Raw genomic sequence first — 22,777 nt, forward strand, 5'->3', positions numbered from 1 at the left:
CAATCTCAGACAAACTTGTCAATCTGGGCTGCAGCGAAAGGCGATGAAGGCAGCTTTGCATATATTGCGGGTGGTGTGACTCATGAACATTACTTGTCTCCCCCGGGGAAGCAGCCTGCCACCCACAAGTCACTGCTGCTCTGGCACCGCTGGGATAAAATCAACCAACTCCTGCACCCCTGCCCAAGGACTCCCCTCCTGCTCCCTTGTTACACAGCAGGACTACATGCCTACATGCCGCTGGGGAACCCTCCCCTAATCTGGGGAACCGTCCCTTAATCGTGTCACCACTGACCTGGCCCTTGGGCTTGGGCCTGGGCACCCCTGCCCTCTCCCCACAGAGCTCTGGCCTTTTGCTGCTGCAGGGATGGGGGTTGGGTGCACGTGGGGCACACGTGTATGGGGGAGCATGCTCAGTCCAGGGGTGCACCCACGTGCGGCCTGCGCCTTCTCTTCCTGTCCACCCCCCCCACACCTCCAATGAGTCTCAGTGTGAAGTCCAGGAAGAAAGGCCACCACAAAAAAGGTCCCTATATGTTATATGCAAACGCCCTGGACACATACACCCCGGTGGCTCCGAAACACCGTTGATATATACAAGATCGATGCAAAGTGGATATTACTGCATACAGGCACAGTGGTCACTCCTCAGGAGGTCTTCAAAAAAAATTGCCCAGATTCTTTCCTCTCTGGATGAAAGCATGGAGGAGGGATAGATGTCTTTTTAGCCTGGTGGCAGGGGATACACTGCATGACCTCTGGCACCTGGGCGTCCATATTGCTGGCGGTGTGCTCAGTCAGCAAGAGTGTGACCACACATACACCTGGACACACAGAGGCGGACTCATGGGGGACCAGGATGCACAACTCACCCCAAAGAGAGACAGGTACCCTGAACCACAGCCCCTTGATGAGGAAGGGGAGCCCGGGCCTCCAGCTCCTTACTCTCTTCTCTGATCCCCAAGGGTCACTGTCCCCGGAAATGAAGGGGATGGGCTGTGAGGCAAACTCACACCGTCTGGGGACAGGGGTGCGCCGGAGCCGAGGCCTGGGCCGTAGGAGGCACTGCCGGTTCTGGCCTGGTGGCGGCCGTGGCCCCTTTAAGCGCCCCCGCCCCCTCCCGCCCGCGCTCTCGGCTTCCTTTCTCCTGGAGGCGCGGCAGGCAGGGCCTGGCGGCGGGGCGGGTGTGCAGTCTGCCCCTCCCCCGGTGGGCCGGGCCTGCGCCGCTTCCTGCAGGAGCGGTCGGGAGCCGCGCAGGGGGCGGAGAGAGCGAGCGGCGAGCGGCGGTGGGGCGGCGCGGGGCGGCGCGGGGCGGTGCGGGGCGGAGGGCGCCCGAGGGCGAGCGGGCGGGCGGGCACGGCGGGTTCCGGGCCAGCCGCGGGGGCGGACGGTTGGCCGGGCTCGCGGAGCCTAGCCGAGGCCTTGCCGGAGCTGGGCCGGGCTGCAGGGGCCGTCGCCGCCCGGGCCCGCCGCCCGCGCCCCCCACGCTGGCCCAGAGGGCTGCGGCCGCGTCGCCGCTGAGGATGTCCCGGAAGGGGCCGCGAGCGGAGGTGTGTGCGGACTGCAGCGCCCCGGGTAAGCGGGGCCGGGCCGGGGGCGGGACCGCTCACCGAGGCGCCGCCGGGCGGGCGCCGGGGCCTGGCGGGAGCGCCTTGCGGGGCCGGAGGGCGGGGCGGGGCCGGGCCGGGGGCTGCGGCCTCCGGCCTCCGGTCTCGGCCCCCGCCCGGGCCACTGCGGAGCCGCGTCCTTGGCGGGAGGGACGCCTGGGGGGCCGCTGTTTCCTCGCGTCCGTGGACCGGCGAGGAAGGACATTCCCGGCGCCGCCTCCCACCCCTCAGTATGAGGGAGGAGGGCAGCTGGCTGCCCCCGCTTCCATCTCAGTATCCAAACGGAAGCGCCAGCCTGGGGTGGCAGGAGGGCTGTGGCAGAGGTCGGCCGGGTTTAGGAGGTGGGGGCGAGTGTGGTTTTGTGTCATCTCAGTGCCACCCCCGCGTCTTGCACCTGCTGCTCGCCTGGTCTGCGCGCCCGCTGGGGTGGCGGAGGGCAAGGGGCAGAGAGCTGGGCAGATGGGCCAGGGGGCCCTGGATACTGTTTCCTCGGGAGCAGGTGAGGGGGTGGCTACTCCTAGGACTCCCTGCTCCGGGTTCCCAAGGCTCCTCGCAGGGCCTAGTGTTCAGGGCCACCACGAGCCTGGGCATCTTCCCCTGAGGTGTCCCCAGGTCTGGTAACTGGAAACAACGAGACAGCTTTTACTGGGTTCCAGTAAGGCCTACTTGGAAGGTGGGCTTGGCGTTACCCCAGCCTAGGCACAGACCCCTCCCCGTTCCCTAGCCCAGTCTGGCCAGAAATGGGTAGGGAGCAATGCCGAGGGGTGCCTAGATTCCTGGGATCCATCTGGCTTCCTGGCCTGCCTCCTGGCTGTATTTACCGTGGTGTTTCCCTTCTCCTTCCCAGCAGAGTCAGGTCCAGGCTGATGTAAACCCTCCCTGACCTACTGAGGAAGTGAGGATCAGTGACCCAGAGAGGCTGCTCCATTCTGATGTGGGAGGACACTGCCAGTGATGGGGCTCAGCAGCTGGCCTGGGGAAAGGAAAGCCGTGGCCCTTGACCGTCTTCTTTTTAGAAAAGGCGCCATCTCCCTGGGAGACCTCTGGGCAGGCTCGGGGGAGGGTGGGGTTGTCTGTGAACCTCTGGGCACAAAATAAGTGTGAGAGTGTGGGGTGCTGTTTTGTGGGCCCGTAACTTGCAGCCACCCTTTGGACAGGACCAGGACCCCAACAGGGAACTGTGGGTGCCTGGCAGAGGCACGGTGGTCTGGGTGGTTTTGACCCTGAGGCCTCCTCTAGGGGCATGTCATGGTCTGGAGAGCCTTGAAGAAACTATCTGAGCGGGGGGCGAGGGGAGGAGAGAAGGGGTGTCCCTACCCCTGATTAGTTAGAAACTCTCTTCTTACCCTAGCTGCAGGCAGGTCTGGGGATGGAAGGGCTGGGAGGAGAGCTTGCCTTCTGTATGTCTGTCTGAGGCTGTTCTGCACCTCTGCTGGGCAGACGTAGCAGTGGGGGGGAGGGCAAGTGGGACTGGGAGGGGGTTGCTTAGCAGACACTTTATCAGGGAAGCCTGGATTTTGGTGTTGTCTTTGTTTCCAGCTTACTCTGTGACTCATGGCAAGACTTTCCTCACTCTGGGTCTCAGTTTCCTCAACTCTGAGGCAAAGAAGTTGGAGTAGAAATGGGTTTTGAGGACTGTTCCACCTCCAAGTCTGTGGTCCTGATTCTGGGCCAGGGGGACGCTGGGCAGCGTTAGCAAGGCAGTTGTCCTTTCTCTGCTGCATTTGACTGTTTGGCTGGAAGCCTCTGGATGTCCAGTGGGCATGGGCAGGAGTGGTTGGTGTGTATCTGTTGTGTTGGGGTGCCCAGCTCCTACCCCCAGTCCTCATCCCACAGAGCTATTTGTGCTCCCCTGGAATCTCCTTTTCCCCTGCTCCACAACACAGATCAGGAAGAGGCAGGTGGTGAGGTCAGGATGGTGAGGTGTGCAGGGTGCTGCTGAAGTCTTGCTCATCCCCCCACCCCAGCACCTAGCATGGTGTCTGGCACATCGCAGGCATTCTTCAAGTGTCTGGATGCTTCTCAGGACCCCAGCTGACTCTTTGGGGCCACCCCGTACCCCGACCCTATGATGCATGGAGTGGCATTTTCAGTCTGGGACCTGTAGCAGCCCAGGTAAGAGACTTGAGGGAAACCAGCAGTTTGGAGCCCAGGCCCAGAGCCACCTCCTTGGTGTATGCTTCCTACCCAAAGTCGTAGGCTTCTCACTGTGATAGGAGCCCTGCAGTCCCAGCCCTAGGAGTGGGGTCGTGGCCTTTTTGTGGTTGGTTAATTTGCAGGGTCATGGAGGTGAAAGGTAAGATGCAGTCTGACTCCAAAGGGCCCTGTCCACCCTCTGCTCGCAGGCCTGGGCACACGGGACAAGTGTGAGTATGCTGTGAGACAGCTGGGCGTAGCACGGCTGCTCTGGCAGCTGGTGCCACCTCATTAGGCACCGTCTGTGTCCCTGCCTGCCTTGGGAATCCAGGAGAGGGCCAGGGGTCGGGGAACCCTGGAGAATGTGTTTCCTGCCCCTCCACTCACCCTGCCACACAGTCCTGGCTTCTCTCTCAAGGGCCTGCTCCTCACACCACAGGCCTTCAGGCAGCCTTCCCGCTTTGGCAGCCCCAGGCACAAGCCTGAAGACCTCAAGATGCGCATCCTACAGGCACCTTGAGTGAGCGAGGCTGGCCGCCAGCTAGGGACATTGGGAACCTGCAGGCTCATTTGTCTTCATAATATAGATTGTGGGGTGGGGCGAGCGATGGGCTTCTTCTTTTACTGAGGTATAACTTATGTATAGCAAAGTGTCTCCTCCTTATTGTTCAGCCTGATAAGTTTTTACCTGTGTATATACTTGTGTAACCACAACTCCGATCAAGAGGTAGAGCATTCCTATCACTCTATAGGGCTTTCTTGTGTCAGCGCCCCGCAAAGGCAACCGCCATTCTGACCTCTATCCCCATGGATTACTCTTGCCTGCTTTCAAGATGGTGGGCTTCTCCCTCTTGTCTAGTGAGGATCTGGTCCCTAGATCAGAAGAGGCTGGCTCTGGGCCCTAGAGGTCACCAGTGGCTTTGGGTGGTGACATGTATTCACCTTAATAGAGGCCTCCATGGGGTTAGTGCTGGTTAACGTTATCCCAGGACCCCTCCTGCCACTTGCTCACACATACCAGACGCCCCCCGCCCCACGACTGAGGCAGAAGCCCAGGAGGAAGGTTGGCAGGATACTGAGGAGGAGACCACATCCCCTAACCCTTATGCCCCCATCCCTTCTGCCCTGAGTTTGGTCCTGGAAGCCTTTTGGGGAGCAAGGGTCCCTTAACCTTAAATTACAATTGCCATTTGACTTTCAGAAACCCTTCCTGGCCCTTTGGCTTAGGAACTGGCCTAGGTGGGCCCTGGGGGCTCCTGCTTGGGTAGGCCCAGGCCCCTTGGGCATAGGAGGGAGTAGGTAGTAAGGTGACCCATCTGTGTCATCCAGAACTGAACTGGCACCAGTGTGCCCCAGACCAGGACAGTGTTCCCTGCCCACCCTTCCTATTTCAGGTCACCGCGGAAGAGAGGGAGAACCCCTCCCCCAGGCTGGGAGAGTGCCGAGCAGAGCCTTGGACCCCTTTCCCCAGATCCTGGTCGCTGCCTCATTCAGGGGCTCACCATGTCTGGTCTGGCCCTGGATATCTGGCCAGCCTTCCCAGGTCTGGCTTCTCCAGTAGGGCCACGGGCTTGGGGTGGAGGCCTTAGAGCTGCCCATTTATGATCCTGGCCTGGGCGGCTCCCTCCTGACAGGAAACCCCACCATTTCAACAAGAGGAATTCAGTCTGCGTCATTTCCAGCTTCCTGCCTGGGCTGGCGGAGGGGGCTGGCAGGCAGACCCCTGACCCAGTGGTGTTTGGGGGGGGGAGGAGCTTTCCATGCCTGGGGGGGCCTCACTGTTTTGGTAAAGCCAACACTAAAGTTTGCTCTAGGGCTCCCCCTCTTGGCACAGATGGCGGGTCCTTTCCTCGTGGGCCCCTCGGCCTCTGAGGAGGGTGTCTGGCGGTACCTCCTGTGTCCCTCTGTCCTGTTTTGGGGGGATCCCTAAAGAAGTCCAGACCCAAAGAACTGAGCCCTCCCCCTTTCACCTCCTGTTTCCATGCCATGGAGGGGACACTCACCACGGCAGAGCTCAGACTGTATCCTGACTCAATTTCCTCACAATTATCTGGCGAACACTGGTAGAAGTCCTTGCAGGGAAGGGTATGAGAATTGACTTCTGGTTGGAGAGGCTCTCATTACCCCAAGCCTGTCCCCTCCCCTAGTGGGGGCCACTCTGGACAACATGAGCATTAGGGGCGAGGCAGAGAGCCAGTCCCCACCCCCGCACCCCCCGCCAGGACGAGGCCGGGGGCCTGGGCAGAGCACAGTGTCCTGCGAGAGAGGCTCCCTGCCCCCACTCTCCAGTGGCACACAATGGCTGCTTTCTCCCCCGTGACCTTTCCGCAGCCTGAGCTGTATGCAGCTGTCTCCTCCCCCTCTCCCAAGGGGCCTGGGATGGGTGGCATCTCCCCTGCCCTGGAGAAGGACCCCAGGAATTCCCATCCTGCTCTGGTCCCCCTTCTTGCTTCTAAAGTTCACTTCTCCCCAAGGAGTGGAGAGTGGCTCCCGTGGCCCTCGCCCGCTTGGGGCTGCAACAGCAGCTGGTGTGGACATGGCATGGTCTCCGGCGTCTAAATGCCTGGGTTCACATCCCAGCAATCCCACTCATTAGCTGTGTGGCTTTGAGTAAGCACCCTAACCTCTCTGAGACACTGCTTCCTCGTTGGTAAAGCAGGGGTAGCATTTCCCACCTTGCCTGACAGTCATTAGAGGTACCATACTTACGGTACCCAACTGGTACACGGTGGGTACTCAGTCAGTGTTAGTTCCTTTGCTCTCTCCATCCCCCTTAAGAGGGGCTCCAGCTCACGCCATCACTGGTGGTGTCAGGAGACTCGGTCATGAAAGGGGCTCTTACCTGCCAGGATGAGGACAAAGGTGGGAGCCCCCAGAGGGGTGTGATGGGTCAGGCAGGTGAGCCAGTGGTTCTAAAAGAAGGCTGAGTGTAGGAGAAATGTGGCACTGACCCGCACACAGGAGTGCCTAGAGATGTGTGGCATGCAGTCCTTGGGGACTCCTGCCTCCCTGGGGCAGGGCTAGGGTGGCAGCCTTGTTCCCTGGGGAAAGGCTGTGGAACTGGTCGCAGTGGCTGCAGGACAGGAAGCTGTGCCCGCCAAGTAGGCCCTGGGGACCATACCTCCCCAGAGGGGCAAAGACATGTAGGAAAGGGCTTGGCTCTGATGGGAATCCCTCCCACCTCCAGAGCTCAGCGTCCTCATCGCTGGTCCAGCTCCTGGAGCCTTGGGGGACTGAGTGAGCAAATGTGCGTGGAGTTCTAAGCATAGTGCGGGCCCAGGGCTGTGTTCAGGAGGCCTCGCCGGTGTCTGGCTCTGGCTGACCCTTCCCCCCACCCCGGCAGACCCCGGCTGGGCCTCCATCAGCAGGGGTGTGCTGGTGTGTGACGAGTGCTGCAGTGTGCACCGGAGCCTGGGACGCCACATCTCCATCGTCAAGCACCTTCGCCACAGCGCCTGGCCCCCCACTCTGCTGCAGGTACGGGCTGTGCCGGGCTGTTCTTCCTTCCCTGCAGCGTGTGCTGAGCGCCGGCACGTTTCCCCCCTGCACCCACATACTCAGCTGTCTGGATCCCGCAGCTTCCGGGGGCAGTGCCCACCCAGGGCAGAACCCAATCCTGACCTTCTCCCCGGGCGCCGGCCCACGTGGAGAGGAGGCTTCCAGGACCAGAGTCACACAGACCTGGGCTCTCACCCCAGCTCTGCCACCTCGTAGCTCGGCCATGTAGTGTTGAGCTTAACGTCTCAGAGCCTTGGTGTGCCCACCATGTCACCCGAAGTGCTAAGCAGGACCCGCATCCTTGGCTGGGATGGCCTGACTGGGTAGGGGTGCAGCAGTGCCAGGCACACAGTAGGCCTGTTAGTACTGTGTGCAGCCTGGTGCTCAGAGGCGTTCCCCGGCGCGCAGTGGGCATTCTCACTCTGGCACCTCTTCCCTACAGATGGTGCACACACTCGCCAGCAACGGGGCCAACTCCATCTGGGAGCATTCCCTGCTGGACCCCGCGCAGGTGCAGAGCGGCCGGCGCAAAGCCAACCCCCAAGACAAAGTCCAGTGAGTCGGGCTCGAGGGGTGGTGGCTGAGGTTGTGCACTCGGGCAGGAGCCTGGGAGGTGGCTGGGCGACTGGCCTCTCCCGCTCTGCTCCCCATTTCCTCCTGCGTGCTCCATGCAGCCCCATCAAGTCAGAGTTCATCAGAGCCAAGTACCAGATGCTGGCTTTTGTGCACAAGCTGCCCTGCCGGGACGACGATGGAGTCACCGCCAAGGACCTCAGCAAGGTTTGTGCGGCCCCACAGCGGAGGGCTGGTCCTCTCCTCACCCACAGTGCCATCACCACTGAGCCCTAGGCCCCCAAGGCAGCCAGGTCAGGCAAGCATGGTGGGCACGGTGGAGGGACGAGATTGTGTGGTTAGGCCGCGTGTGAATAAGGTCCCTCCACTCCCAAGTGGACACACGAGGCTAAAATTCTTCAGCTGCCGCCCGAAAGGCAGAAAACTCTGGGCAGTTTCTGAGCCTCCCAGAGCCTCGGTTTCCTCATCTGTAAAACAGGAAAGAAATAGCATCTACCACAGAGTTAATAGCTGTTATAAGCAGAACACGCTGCATGTGGTAGGTGGTGACTGACGGCAGCTGTGATTAATGGGCATGAACTCCTAGTGGGAAGTTCTCTGTCCCCCCAACAACCTAACTTCAGCTGGGCCCTTTGGAGCTGGTCTGGTAGGAGTCCCAGGCGGGCCTGGACCAGGTGCCGCTGGAGGTGGGAGGGCCCCCCCACCACACCCGTTTGTGGCCCACTCTGCTCCTCACAGCAACTCCACTCGAGCGTGCGGACGGGAAACCTGGAGACGTGTCTGCGCCTGCTGTCCCTGGGTGCCCAGGCCAACTTCTTCCACCCAGAGAAGGGCACCACACCGCTGCATGTGGCTGCCAAGGCAGGGCAGACGCTGCAGGCCGAGCTGCTCGTAGTGTACGGGGCTGACCCTGGCTCCCCTGATGTTAATGGCCGCACACCCATTGACTATGCCAGGTGAGGGTCCGCTGAAGGGTGAGGCTCGGGTGGGTGTGGAGAGCGGGCTGCTGCTGTAGGGCTGAGCCATGCCCCCTCCCCACAGGCAGGCGGGGCACCATGAGCTGGCGGAAAGGCTAGTCGAGTGCCAGTATGAGCTCACTGACCGGTTGGCCTTCTATCTCTGTGGACGCAAGCCAGGTGAGCAGAGTGTGGGGCAGGCTTGGCTGGGCCAGGCAGGTGGGACCCAGACACACCCCAGCAGCAGGTGCCATGGTGACAAAGCCGGCTGGGGAACAATGTTGCTAGGCAACTGGCTCCTGTGAAATTGCTGCAGGCTCTGGGCTGCAGCGTGTTGGGGTAGGGAGTGGGGGTGGGCATAACTTCCAGCCAGTTCCCAGGGCTCTTGGGGGTGGCCTTCCCTCCTCCCTTCCCATCACTTCTGGGTGCCAAGCCCAGCTCATGGCAGTGAGGTGGGCTCCCAGCTGCTAAGGTCACCCAGCACCAATGACTTGGCATTTTTATTTTTATTCAGATCACAGGAATGGGCATTACATCATCCCACAGATGGCAGACAGGTGAGTGCCCACCTGACGCCCCTTCCCAGAGGCGGCTGGATGCCCTGTGGGTGCCTGACCCCCAGAGCCGCCCCCACCCCCCAACTCTTCAGCTTTAGGGGCCTGGGACCCCAGCCCACACTCCCCCTCCGGGCTGGAGTCACAAGCGTATCGCAGTCCAGTCCTCACTCCCTAATGCTGGGCCCCAAGGCAGGTAAGAAATGTTGACTCAGCACACGGCCAGCACAGCCTAACCCCCATGGCTGTCAAGCACATGGGGTTTGAGTACAAGAAACAGCCCCCCTAGGAGCAGCGGATCACTGAGTTCTGTTCCCAGTGGCACTGACCCCAACTGTAAAATCTTTAGACAAATTTTTGCTCTTCAGTGAAAAGGTGGTGGGCCCCGGGGGGAGTTTGACTAACTTTGGGATTCTGCCAGGCCTCTGTGGTGTGCTCAGAAATTGGGCAGGGGCTGCGGGCCCAAGGCCAGTAGAGGTGTTTCTGCCTCTTATCCAAGAGGCCCCAGGAGCCCAGGCTGGTGGGGGTGGGGGGGTGGGGAATGCTCACCCAGCTCACAAGATGGATGCTAGCGCCACCTGGTGGCTGCCCGCGATGGCCAAGCTGTGCCTGCTGGCCTGGATCTGGAGAGGAGGCTCCCTCCCTCTCCAGAAGCCAGTGTGGCCAGATGGGGATGGTCAGACCTGGGCACCTCGGATCCCTGAACGGCCAGATCTTCTCTCTTCTGAGACCCCAAGACTCCCCGCTACTTTTCTGGTCTGATTTTGCCTGGTGTGTCTGCCTGCTTGCGTGTGTGTTGTAAACGTGTTCTCAATGAAATGTTAACCGACCACCTTCCCAGTGCCAGCTCTTCTTGCCGCTGGACCCAGAGGTAACTCAGGCGTGATCCCTACCCTTAAGGAGGTCACAGCCAAAAGGGGAGGCACCCTAGTCAGTTGTAGTCCATTGTGGGGAGTGCAGCAAGAGAGGCAAAGGCATAGACGTCAGAAATGCTGTGCCAGGAACTACAGGCAGACTGTGTAACTGAAGCATGTGAGAGGCAGGGAATCCCAGGAGCAAGACTGGAAGAGAGACGGGGCAAGATAGTGGTCGGTCCTGAGCCCTGACAAGAGCTGAGACCACCCCAAGAGTAGAGAGGTTCCAACACGGACGTGTGGAGTCTGCTTTGCCGCTTACTGGCTGTGTGGCTTCAGGCAGGCTCCTTAACCTCTCTGAGCCTTAGTTACTGCTCCTGGAAATAAGGGTGACTGTACCTATCTTTCTGGGCTTCTGACAGGGTTAAATAAGATAGTGCATGCAAAGCACTTAGCATTTTTATTTCGTTTGTTTATTTTTTTGGCCGCACCGCGTGGCTTGCGGGATCTTAGTTCCCCAACCTGGGCCCCCCCCCCGCAGTGAAAGCACCGAGTCCTAACCACTGGACCGCCAGGGAATTCCCTAGCATGTTTTTAAGTGAGCTTTTTGTTGAAGTGTGCCATACATAACCTGTTACTATTGAAAAGTTCTTAAGGCCAGGGGTAGCGCAGCCAGATGTGTCAAAAGTACTCTGGCTTCTGGGTGAATAAAGGGTTGCAGGGGCAAGACTGGAAGCGGGAAGATGGATGAAGAAATGTTGCAACAGACCGGGCAGGAGGATGGAATGGCAGAACCTGGGGAAAGCCTGGCTAGGGCTTGAGGGTGAGGGAGGTTGCAGGTGACCCCCAGGAACTGCCGCTGGTGGGGGGCAAGTGGGTCACTGAGAGGAGGAGTGAGCCGGCTGAGGAAGGGCTGGGGGGAAGATGAGTTGGGTTTGGTACACTCTGGGTCTGGCGTGTGCACGGAGATGGGTCTGAGCTTGACGTGGGAAGGCGTTTGCTGCCCCGCTCCTGGGTAATTGCTGCCTCTGTCCTGTTCTTCTCTCTGCTGCCTTCCTCTGGACTTAGATCTCGGCAAAAGTGCATGTCTCAGAGGTATATGGTGCCTGCTTGGGAACAGGCTCTGGAGGGTGGGTGGGGCAGGGAGGCACTTGGTGTGCAGCACCTGGGGTGTCATCTCCCTGGGATCCCTGCATGTTTGGGAGGTCACTGGCAGGGGCCTGGCCACCGCTCACGTCTGGCCTCTCCCCTCTTCCCCATTCCCATCTCCCTCCTTCGTCCACAGCCTAGACCTGTCCGAGTTGGCCAAAGCTGCCAAGAAGAAGCTGCAGGCGGTGAGTCTACTCAGACAGGCCCCTAAGGCTTGGAGCTGCCCTCCATCTCTGACCTGCCCCCATCCCTGCGATGGTTCCCCCTTTTTCTGACCTGGTGCCCTTTTCCAAGTCTTGGACCTGCCCCTCACTCTAGTTTCCTCAGTCACCTGTCCTCCACCTCCGCACCCCTCGCCTTTGACCCTGGCTCTGCCCTCCCAAGGCCGCCAGGGCACGTGGCGCACCTCTCGCTACCTGGGCGCTAACCAGGCCGCTCGGGGCACCCTCTGCCTCTCCCTCCTCGGAGCTTGGCAGACAGACCCCTACCCCAGTTGCCAGTTCTGAGACTGGGGGGAGGGCTGGGCGGCACAAGGGACACACAAGTCGTTTTCGACATCTTCTAAGATCCTGGTGAGCCTGGTGAGCTGGCTTGCTTGGCACTGGGGGGCCAGTTGATCTGACAAAGCCTGGGTCCCCATCTCCACCTCCACCTCCAGCTCAGCAACCGGCTTTTTGAGGAACTTGCCATGGACGTGTATGACGAGGTGGATCGAAGAGAAAATGACGCTGGTGAGCCGGAAGGGGATCGAAGCCTTGGGCGGAGGGGACAGAGCGCCTGCCTGCTGGGGAGGGGCTGGGACCTGGTGTGGCGCTGGGGTCCTTTTACTGGGACTAGGAAGAGGTACCAGGGGCTGGTCTGCTCCGCAGGCCTGCACGTAAGCCCAGCCAGGCAGGCAGAGCTTGCTGAGCTGGAGGCCACCAGCCCCTCCCACTTTGGCTCTCTCCCCAGTCCCACTCCGCCCCCTACATCCCTTCTTCCTGGCCACAGCCAGATTCCAGCCCAAACTCCCGGTTGGTAGGGGCTGGCGGGAGGGAGTCGCCTCGTTCTGTTTGTCAGTCCCCAGCCGGCCTCTCCCTGACCCACCCTTACCTTCCCTGTCCGGAAACCACCCTTTTCTTGAACACCAACACTCGGTGGGCATGGGGAGGAGCTCGGAAGGCTGTGCTGCTGCTTTCCCACCTCCATCCACCCGGCCGCCGCGGACCATCCGTTCCCTGCCCCTCCCCTCCAGTGTGGCTGGCGACCCAAAACCACAGCACCCTGGTGACGGAGCGCAGTGCCGTACCATTCCTGCCCGTTAACCCTGAATACTCAGCCACGCGGAATCAGGTGAGTGGGCTGGACCGGGGGGGCCTGGGGCGATGATCTCCCCTCCTGGGGTCACCAGCTCTATGGGTCCTGCCCTTCCTGGCAGGCTGCTGTCTGCGCCGAGTCTTCCCCACTCCTGGCCGCGCTGGCTCTGAGACTTGGGAATGGGGAGGAGGCTGTTCTTTGGAGCACTTGGTGAGCAGCCTCCTGGGGGGGGGGTGTTCCAGCCTCTTCCTGAGAGCTCTCCTAGGCACCCCAAATCTGTGTCATTCCCCAACCCCTGCCCTGGCGAGCTAGGCAGGCACGTTTTAGCTGTCGTTAAGTCAACTGTCGGACGGCCTGGCTGCTTTGTCCCCATCTCTGTCAGCTGTAAGGGCCTCCTCACGCCGGCCTGGCCCTTTCTGCCTCTCAGGGGCGACAGAAGTTGGCCCGCTTTAATGCCCGAGAGTTTGCCACCTTGATCATCGACATTCTCAGTGAGGCCAAGCGGAGACAGCAGGGCAAGAGCCTCAGCAGCCCCACAGGTGGGAAGGGCGTGGATGGGGGCGCGGTGGTGGGCACTGTTCCAGGATATTCTCTCATGGCTCCCTTCGGGGGGTGGCATGATAGATGGGTCGTGTGAGCCCTGAGTGACAGGCCTGTGCCCTCAGACAACCTCGAGCTGTCTGTGCGGAGCCAGAGTGACCTGGACGACCAGCACGACTACGACAGCGTGGCCTCGGACGAGGACACAGACCAGGAGCCCCTGCGCAGCGCCGGTGCCGCTCGGAACAACCGTGCTCGGGTCTGAGCGCTGCCCCTCCCCACGCCTCCACCAAGGCCCTGCTCCATCCTCTCGTAGCTCAGGGCCTCGGGGACAAGGGGGCTGACCGGCTCACATCTCCTTCTGCAGAGCATGGACTCCTCAGACCTGTCGGACGGGGCCGTGACGCTGCAGGAGTACCTGGAGCTCAAGAAGGCCCTGGCCGCCTCCGAGGCAAAGGTGCAGCAGCTCATGAAAGTCAACAGCAGCTTGAGCGATGAGCTCCGGAGGCTGCAGCGGGAGGTGAGGATGGGGGCCTCCCAGGGCCCCAGTGCCGGGAGGAGTTACTCTCTCCTGGAGGTGGTGGTGCTGCCTGGACCCTCCAGAGTGTCTTGACACCACTCTCACTCTCAGATCCACAAGCTGCAGGCCGAGAACTTGCAGATCCGGCAGCCACCGGGGCCAGTGCCCACAGCCCCGCTCCCCAGCGAACGAGCGGAGCACGCGCCCATGGGGCCTGGCGGGAGCACCCACCGCAGGGACCGCCAGGCCTTCTCCATGTATGAACCGGGCTCTGCCCTGAAGCCCTTTGGAGGCCCACCTGGGGATGAACTCACCACCCGGCTCCAGCCTTTCCACAGCACCGTGAGCTGCCTGCGGGCCTCGGGGCGGGGGGTGGAGACAGGGCTGGGACCACTGCAGGGCCCTCCATGATGCCCCCTGTGCCACCCCCAGGAGCTGGAGGATGACGCCATCTATTCAGTGCACGTCCCTGCTGGCCTTTACCGGGTAAGCAGGGCCTGGGGGAGGCGGGTCTGTTCCCACAAATAGGTTGTGTGCCCCAGCGGGTGCCAGGCTCTGTGCTGGACGCTGGGCACAGGGATAACTAGACACACGCACGGTCCGGTCCCAGCCTCACTGCAGGGAAGCCGCAAGGTGGGTGGTGGGGAGGAGGAGGAGACTGACTCCAGCCCCGCCTGGGTTTCAGGTCCGGAAGGGGGTGTCGGCCTCAGCTGTGCCCTTCGCTCCCTCCTCCCCACTGCTGCCTTGCTCCCAGGAAGGAAGCCGCCACACGGTAATGTGCAACCCCAGGGCCAGAGGGGTGGGCTGAATGAGATGTGTGCTTGGGAGGTGATGGGGGGGGGGGCGTGTGTGTGTCTGTGAACGTGCACCTTACCTGCCACCCCCTCCCTGTACCCCTCCAGAGCAAGCTTTCCCGCCACGGCAGCGGCGCAGACAGTGACTATGAGAACACACAAAGTGGGGACCCGCTGCTGGGGTGAGGCACCCGGGGGAGGGGGGTGAGTGGCCCCTGAGCGTCTGGGAGGGTGCAGGCAAGCGGCCTCACGGCTGGAATGCCTCCCTCTTTCCTCTCTAACCCCAGCCTGGAAGGGAAGAGGTTTCTAGAGCTGGGCAAGGAAGAGGACTTCCACCCGGAGTTGGAAAGCCTGGATGGAGACCTCGACCCTGGGCTTCCCAGCACAGAGGATGTCATCCTGAAGACGGAGCAGGTCACCAAGAACATTCAGGAATTATTGCGGGCTGCCCAGGAATTCAAGCATGACAGGTATGGAGGTGGGCGGAGGCTTGTATGGGCTTCTGGGGTGTTGCAGAGGGCAAGAGGGGGACCAGTGTTCCACTGTCCCTGGGAACCTTCCCTGAGAGCCCTCTTAATTTACCCTCCCCTCCCCCCATAGCTTTGTGCCCTGCTCAGAAAAGATCCATTTGGCTGTGACTGAGATGGCCTCTCTCTTCCCAAAGGTACAGGGGCCAGAGAGGGGAGCAGGACTGGGTGGCGCCTCAGGGCGGGGCAGGGCCTCAGGGCGGGGCAGGCATAGAGAATCTGATGACTGCCTGAGTGGAGACATGGACACACTGGGCCATATCATGGCGCGTGGTTTGAAATCCAAGGCCCAGCTCCCTCCGCCCTCCCTCCAGAGGCCAGCCCTGGAGCCCGTGCGCAGCTCCCTGCGGCTGCTCAACGCCAGCGCCTACCGGCTGCAGAGCGAGTGCCGGAAGACGGTGCCCCCGGAGCCTGGCGCCCCTGTGGACTTCCAGCTGCTGACTCAGCAGGTGATCCAGTGCGCCTACGACATTGCCAAGGCTGCCAAGCAGCTGGTCACCATCACCACCCGAGAGAAGAAGCAGTGACCACTCTCCCTGCACCCTCACCCGCACCCTGGGACCTCACTGGCCATGGGAGCTGGGCCACTCCAGACACTAATCCCCACCCCACAGAGCCGCTGGCACAAGTGCCCTTAGTGCTGCCGCTCTCACCTGGCAGCCAGGTGCCCTGGTGCCCGTCCCCCTCGAGCCCCCAAGGATGGGGAGGTGAGGTGGCAGGAGCTTCTGTCCCCTACATTCCATGCACCTCTCCCTGTACATAGCATCCCCTCCCCCTCTAGTGTGCCGGGGCCTGCAAGGCGTCACTCCCAGCCCCTTGCCCTCTGGGGCACCCTCGGCAAAGGGTCGGGTGGGGACACTCCAAATGGGGTGGTTCCCCTTACATGCACCCCACCCCCATGAGCCAGTCCAGCCCTATTGGGGGCTGAGCGGGGGCATCCCCCCCTTGTACATAATACCTGTGGATGTCCCCACCTTGTAGCCACCAGCCCCCGGCTGCTCTCCTTCAATGCCAAACGGCCCCAGCCTAGGGCACAGGCCCCAACCTGTGTTCCTGGGGTCCCCAGCAGCAAACAAACACTGGAAAAGTCTTTTTTCTCTCTCTCCTCTCTCCCACCCCTTAATTTTAACGTTGTGGTAACCGCGTGTCCCTGCGTGCCTGCGTGTGAGTGTGCGGGGCGGCAGTGCCGTTCCGGAGGCCTGGCCCATCTGGAGTTTTGTGAGGGGTGAGGGGACCAGAGCAGCGGGACCCGTGTTGGGCGTTGGCCCCTCTCCCCCATCCTGGGGCCAGGGACTGCCAGGGTAACCAGCTGGGGTCCTGCCCTCTGCCTCCCCTCATTGTTGTTCCCCCCACTCATACCCTTTCTCTATGAACGTAAAAGGAAAACCACTTGGCTCCATCTCTCTTCCCCTCCCTTGTGGAGGGGGATTGTGCTGGCTCGGGCAGAGAACTGAGCACCTGAGCCTGGGGCTGGCTCCCCGGGGTCCCTGACTCAGCTGAGAGCCCCCTCCCTGTAACCTCTGAGAGGCCAGTGCCTGCGGTATCTGGGTCCCTGGAGCCTGGGCTGCAGCCTGGGAAGGCTGAGAGGCAGATGGCAGCGCCCACCAGCTCCTCTCCCCGTCCCACCTCTGTCCCGGGGGCCAGGCTCTACCTGTGTGGTGGTGGTGGGCTGAGTGTCAAGATGTGTGTCATGTACATTTGTATCAAAAATAAATAAGTGACCATGTGCCCTTTCTGATGCTTAGGGAACTGTGGGAGGGATTGGGGAGGTGGCGGATGTGAAACGGAGAAAGACCAACCTGGCAAAAGTATGAAGCAAGTGAAGACCACGACTCTTCCAGCCCCTGTACTTGAGGGAAGGGAAGCCCCTGTCATCTCTTAGAGGAGTCCTGGAAATAACAATGTTTCAGTAAATACCACCACCATCCCCACCACCTGCTCACCCCTGGTGGTGAGAGGGGTCTATCACGCTACTAAACCCCAGTGTCTGAGGCCAGGTGGGCAAGAGGAGACAGGCCAGTGAGTGCCCAACTTGATACTAGAAACCCCCTACCTCAAACACGGCCTAAATGGCCTAGGACAGTGCCCTGGGTGCGAGGGAGTCTGTGTGGCAGATGCACAAGCTCAACTCCAGGCTCTACTAAAATAATTTAATAAGAAAAACGGAGTTTTTGCAACGGAGGCTGAGACAGCTCCTTTTTCTCTCCTCCCTTTCCCCCTCCCCATCCCTCCCAGCAAACCACACACTAAGGACCAGCCCTTTTGCAGCGCTTAGGCAGGACTGCGCCGTCTGGCCACCAGGGGGAGGCCCTGCGCGCGGTCCACGTGGCGCAGCCTCCCGGCGGGAGGAGGAGCCGGACCTGCCACAGTGGCAGGGCTGGGGCAGGTCACTCGGAGCTGTCCCCATCCGGGCCGCTGTCCGGCGTGGGCGGGAGGAGGGGTCTCCGGCGGGAGCGCTTGACCCGGCGAGGGGGCATCAGCAGCCTCCGCTTCAGCACCGCTATGGGCAGGGTGGGGAGCAGTCAAGGGCAGGGAAGCCAAGGGGAGCGGGGCGGGGCAGGTGAGGAGGGGAACTTCTCACCAGCCACTGTGTCCTGGCTGTCCACTGAGGGCTCCCAGTAGATGCTCTCCCCACGCCTGAAGTTTCGGTGCAGCCGCGTGCAGAGCGTGGCCAGGGTGAGCAGCACCAACAGGAAGGTCAGGGCCATGGCAGCCCAGGCGGCCTCCTCCGTGCGCGGGGTGGGGCCCCGGGCTGCCGGCGGAGGCGCTGCTGCCCGAGCGGCCGGGGAAGCCTGACTCGGACAGGCACAGACCCCTGGGCTGCTCTGCCCTTTGGGCACCTGAGCCTCTAGCCTGGAGCTGACGCTGCTTCCAGGCCCCCCAAGCAGCAGTGGGCCGGTGGGCACAGATGGGGCATTATCCCTTGCACCCTGGGGTCCCAACATAGGCTGCTTGGCCTCCATGCTCCGTGGGGAAACGGAGTGGAACCTCAGGGCTGAGGGGGTGGGCTGGAGACCAAGGGCAGCCCGCAGCCCACGCCTCTTGGCACCACTAGGAAAGAGCTGCCTAGGCCCTCTAGATGCCACCTCTACGCCTGGGGGCCTCCAGCTCCGCAGAGTAAAGGCCAAAGCCGTGGCCTAAGAGGAGAAGAGACAGCAGTCACCCTTTCCCTGCCCAGATTACCCAATGACACCACCACCCTGGGCCACCAACCCAATGACCATCAAGCCTGGCCAGCACCCCTCACCTGCACGCACCCTCTCCGGCACAGCCTCCCTCTGCCCGGTGTTGGTACCAAGGGATAGGGCCCAGAAAAACTGTCAGAGCGAAACCATGCTTTCTCCTTCTTTTGCTTCCGCCGCCTCCTCCTCTTCAGCCAGTGGGCAGCCCAGGCTGGCTCTACCCATGCCATCTCCAGTGCCACCCCCCATGCTGCCAGTACCAGGGGCTATGAAAGGAGGTAACTGTTAGAGCTAAGACAAAGATGGGGAGCAAGCAAGAGGAGGCCCTGAATTCCCCTTGCCCTGCACGTGGGGCTGCAGCCTCTGCCAGTGCCAGACAACCACCTTTCAGCAACCACTTACCCGATCCTGGGTGAGGCTGGAGTCAGGGGCCAGTAAGGGCTGGGCCACACAAATGTGGGCCAGGAAGGCAAGCTGGAGCTTCAGCCAGGGGTGCGCACAGGGATGGTAGAGGAAGCTGACATCCTCAGCCTGGAGGAAAGGCATGGAGACATCAAGCCAGCTCCCTCCCTAAGAATCCCAAGTTCTCCCATCATGGGGAGCCCACTTAAAGGGACTCTCAGGATGGCCAGATGACCCTTCCACCTTCAGGGCTCAGGAAAGGACAAAGGGCCCTGGATACTGGCGTGCACCCCCTCTTGCCTCTGAGCATTCCTTTCATCCCTCCTCTCCACGCACTGCCACCCCTCAAAGCTCACAACTTCTGTGACAGTATGCGTGGTTAACCCTGCCAGACTCAGACCACACTCTTTAGCTATATTTCTCTGGACCTGCCGCGGTGGCTCTACAGGTTCCCAGTCTAGACTGTAAGCACCCCCCAAACAGAGACCAGCTCTTCTACGTATTGACCCATCTATATATTCAATCTAATCTCCCCAACGCATCCAAATACAGGGCACAAAGGCAGCAGGTGCACAATCTCAGGATGGAAACACTTCATCAATTATTAATTATTCTTTGATTGAGCTGACCTGACGTTCAGCACTTGTGCCAGATGCTATAGGAGATGCCAAAAGAGAACTCCTGGACTCCGCTTGCAGGGAACGCAAAGGAAACTCAGGGGAACAGAACTAATGCAAATGAAAGCGCAAACTAATAAAACTCAAAATGATTAGTTGTTAAATTACAAGAGACAGATTATAAGCACTACTCAAATTTGGAGAAGGTGATGAATAAATAAGGGCTAATATGATCAGGCAAGGTCTCAAGAGAGAGCTGACTCCTATGCTGGGCTTTGAAGATGGATGGGGATGGATGGCAGGAGGGCAGGGAGCTGCCCCCTTCAAGTCAGGATACGCCAGGTGTTGAGGGGAATAAGCAGGTGCAAAAGTACAGCGGTGGGAATAGCTGCCTAGGCAGCTCGAACTCATATGTGTGGTGAGCAGACCAACAAGACGAGAGGAACCAAAGATCTGGGGAGGTTGGATGAGGTTTACTTAACGAGGTAGAGCCTGAAAAACTAGACAGGGGAGTATGGCCACGATAAGGCGAGAAATAAGGAGCCACTGGTTTCTGAACAGTGGAATGAAAGGGCTGTTTGGGAAAAGGAATCAGGTAGGTGGCATGAGCTCTTTTGGCCTGGAGCTATTACAAGGATCAAAAAAAAAGATATTTCAGAAGAAAAACCAAAGGGACAGAGAAGCTATCCAACCACTGGCAATGAAAACAGGCAGCCACACAAGGTGAACCCACAGTTTGGTTGGTAACCTGAGGTACACACACTCCTTACAGCTTCCTATTTTCCAAAGTGCTGTCCCACACTATTTGTTAACTCCTCATGGGGAGGGACGTTACTAATAACCTCTCTTACAGAAAAATGAGGCCCAGAGAAGTCAGGAGACTTCCAAAGTCACACAGCAGAGCTGGAGCACAGGTTGTTTTTTCCTACTACCCTCAGAGTTTCCCTTGCAGCCTCCTGCCCACACAGCCAGCTACTCAACAGGGCTCCTGACAAGCACTGCAGAGGACCAAGGCCTGTGGCTCACTGTCCTGGGACTAAGCACATTGCCTCTTACTGGGGGCAGTGGTAAAGAATGGAGCTGGTGAGCAGAAAAGGTGGAGAAAGCCTGCGAGGAGCTCGCTGTTTCCAGCGCAGACACTGAGGATGCCTCCTGCTTGTACTTACCTGCCGTGGACTCACCCGTGTGTAGGTCACTCTTGGCGACACCTATACAGGGGGAGAGAAGAGAGCTTAGAGCCCCCGGGGGACTGTGGGGGGGTGGGGGTGGGGAGAGGACAGCAGGCCCGTGCCGTCACGTTGGAATGGAGACGTTGGTTACTTGAGGGCCGGAGGAACCGGCAGAGGTGCTCAGAGGGTGGCTGTGGAGGGTGCCGCGAGGCCAGGGCGGGACTGGGCTGCCCCTTCACACTCCTCTCTCCCATCGCCCTCCAGGCACCCACCTGTGGGGGCAGAGGCCACAGGCCCTCGGGACAACGGGCTCCCGCCTCCTCCGCCGGCTCAGCCACCACCTGTGGGTTCAAGGCGCAGAAGAGCTGGGCGTTTGGCCTCGGCGCGGGCTCTGCCCTCCCCCTCCCAGGCCCAGCCCTCCAAGGGGAGAACTCCTAGTCCCCTCTCCGCGCGCCACTCCTTCCAGCACGAACTTTTGGCAAAGCGCTTTGAGATCCCGAGCCGAAGGCTCTCAGGAGCGGGCCGCCTTACCTCACTGGGACCCAGGAGCCCCGCCAGGGCCGCCAGGAGCAGCAGTTGGGGCGGAGGCGGAGGAGGCGCCATCCCGTCCCGCCCCAGGACTGCCCGCAGCCCAGCAAGCCAGAGAGCGCGCGCCGCCTGGCCCTGCCCCCGCGCACCCACGCCGCCCGCGTGCCCACGTAGATCCCGGGCTCGCGCGCGCCGTCCCGCCCCGACCCCAGACCGCGCGCCGCGACTCCCTAGGCTCGCCCGCCCCTCGCCTCGCCTCGCCTTTCCTCGCCCCGTCCCGCCCCGCCCCCGCAGTTCCGGCCCACTCTCGCCGGGTCCCCGCCCCGCCCCAGTGCCCGCCCACAGCCAGGGACAGTGCGCGCAAGCGTCCTCAACCCCAAGCCGGAAAAGTTGTTCGGTAGCCGGTCTCCTGCACGCCGCGCTGCGAGGCAGGCGGGACCACTTCCTTCGCCCGGGCACTCGTCTCAGCGGGTCTCCGCGGCCTGCAGGGCGCAGCTGCAGCTCCTGGGTGGAATCTTGGAGCGGGGAGGAGGGCGGGAATTGGGATTCCACTGTGAACTGGGTGGCCCAGGAGGGGAGACGGGTCCGCTCCTTCGGCAAACCCGCTTCAGACTTATCAATGTGACCTGCATCTAGAAGAGGGACAGAAGCCTGAAGTCCGAGCTGCAGAAGGAAGAGGGTCACCACTCTAGAGCTACACCTTCATCCCATCCCACTCTCGGCCTCGCAAACAGCGCCCGAACTCGGAGGAGTCTCCGAGGGTCTCAGGCCTCCACGCTCCCCGACCCAGAAGTCCCAGGAAGCTGGAGCCGGGCTGGGGGCTGCTTTCTTGCCCACGTCCGCCTCCGCTTTCTTAATTAGCCCAGCGGGGACCGGCAGATGCCCAAGGAGACTGGTCACCGTGAGGTGGAGTCACAGGCCTCGCCCCCAGCAGGGAGCGCTGGCCAGACGTCACCTGCAGCGGGTGCCCGCTCTGCCGCCTTCTCCCCGGTGCCTTCTCCTTGGCCCGGCTCAGGATTTTGAGGAAAGACGGGAAAGTGGGTGGAGGGTGAGAGTTGAAATGCCCAGCCCCAAACTTTGAAATAGAGCAAGACCGTCTCCCACATAGCTGTGACTTGCAAGGGGTATTTCTTACCCTTCCCGCTTTCCCCGGTAATTGCCAGTTATTGAGCTGATGAAGGGACTGCCATCTATCCCCTGCCACGGCCGGGTCGCGGGGTGATAGGCATCCCCCTCCAAGGGCACCTGACTGCGTCTTTTCCTCCAGCCTATTCTCGGAGGTTTGGAGCTGTTTCTTTTGGGAAAGTCCTTCCCGGGGAGCGGTGTTGAGGATTTCCTCTACCTGAAGCCAGGTTCCAGGGGAGCCCCACGCTCCCGGGGGGGGAATCCGCACAGCGCACTAATGCAGGCAAGGGAACGAGCATTCCCCGGCACTCCAGGCTCCCGCTGCTAACCCGCGGTCGGGGCACGACGCCGGCCCTGGCCCTCACTGGCCCTGAGCCGGACCGCCGCCCGGCCGGGTTATTGCGCAGTTGCGGGTGCCCGCCGGGCCGAGACAAACACCGAGGTCGGAGAGCACAGCCGAGCCCGGCGACGGAGGTGCGGGTGGTGGCCCCGGCTGCAGTGCAGGCGCCCCGCGGAAGCCCGGGAGCCCGCGCCGGGAAATGCGGTTTATTCACTTCTCCCTTTTGCTACTTCTCAACAGCGGCCCCTGAGGGCGCGGCGAAGCAGGTCTCACCGGTAGCTGCACACCCTACACACCACGCGGGACGGAGGGGCGGGGGCAGAGGATTCTGAGACTCATCCCCCTCCCCCAAACCTCGGTCTCCAAGTCTCCCCACTTCTCTGCCCCCCACACCCCACTCCTCGGCTTGC

General features: G+C 61.2%; 2 protein-coding genes across 14 annotated transcripts; one reads left to right on the forward strand and one right to left on the reverse strand.

Moving 5' to 3' along the window:
* The first annotated feature begins 1,411 nt into the window (after window positions 1-1,411).
* Window positions 1,412-16,730, forward strand: GIT1 (GIT ArfGAP 1). 9 transcript variants are annotated; one of them, XM_028486849.2, is made up of 22 exons: window positions 1,521-1,575; window positions 3,634-3,722; window positions 7,087-7,220; window positions 7,684-7,796; window positions 7,916-8,021; window positions 8,553-8,770; window positions 8,856-8,950; window positions 9,285-9,327; window positions 9,976-10,080; window positions 11,464-11,512; window positions 11,986-12,058; window positions 12,562-12,659; window positions 13,051-13,162; window positions 13,289-13,422; window positions 13,531-13,683; window positions 13,795-14,025; window positions 14,116-14,169; window positions 14,369-14,455; window positions 14,586-14,659; window positions 14,765-14,947; window positions 15,078-15,141; window positions 15,292-16,730. In XM_028486849.2, the coding sequence occupies exons 2-22, from the start codon at window positions 3,683-3,685 to the stop codon at window positions 15,529-15,531; spliced, it is 2,406 nt and encodes an 801-aa protein (XP_028342650.1). In that variant the 5' UTR covers window positions 1,521-1,575; window positions 3,634-3,682; the 3' UTR covers window positions 15,532-16,730. The 9 variants fall into 9 exon arrangements, with proteins under 9 accessions (XP_028342654.1, XP_028342655.1, XP_028342653.1 ...); XM_055083506.1 differs by having other exon boundaries at window positions 1,554-1,575; window positions 3,575-3,722; XM_028486854.2 differs by lacking the exon at window positions 3,634-3,722 and having other exon boundaries at window positions 1,420-1,575.
* On the reverse strand, window positions 14,043-21,115 carry TP53I13 (tumor protein p53 inducible protein 13). Of its 5 annotated transcripts, none has more exons than XR_003678872.2 (8): window positions 20,906-21,036; window positions 20,647-20,715; window positions 20,372-20,413; window positions 18,589-18,717; window positions 18,252-18,452; window positions 17,586-18,141; window positions 16,804-16,893; window positions 14,043-14,118 (listed from the first exon to the last, which is right to left on the reverse strand). XR_003678872.2 is itself a non-coding variant. In XM_028486857.2 (8 exons), exons 1-7 carry the CDS (start codon window positions 20,975-20,977, stop codon window positions 17,392-17,394), a joined length of 1,182 nt encoding a protein of 393 aa, XP_028342658.1. In that variant the 5' UTR covers window positions 20,978-21,036; the 3' UTR covers window positions 16,875-16,893; window positions 17,365-17,391. The 5 variants fall into 5 exon arrangements, 4 of the variants coding, with proteins under 4 accessions (XP_028342658.1, XP_007123650.1, XP_028342659.1 ...); XM_028486857.2 differs by lacking the exon at window positions 14,043-14,118 and adding an exon at window positions 17,365-17,504 and having other exon boundaries at window positions 16,875-16,893; XM_007123588.2 differs by lacking the exons at window positions 14,043-14,118; window positions 16,804-16,893 and adding an exon at window positions 17,134-17,504 and having other exon boundaries at window positions 20,906-21,115.
* Between the last annotated feature and the right edge of the window lie 1,662 nt (window positions 21,116-22,777).

The sequence above is a fragment of the Physeter macrocephalus genome, unplaced genomic scaffold, assembly GCF_002837175.3.
Source record: "Physeter macrocephalus isolate SW-GA unplaced genomic scaffold, ASM283717v5 random_1180, whole genome shotgun sequence".
Taxonomy (NCBI): Eukaryota; Metazoa; Chordata; class Mammalia; order Artiodactyla; family Physeteridae; genus Physeter; species Physeter macrocephalus.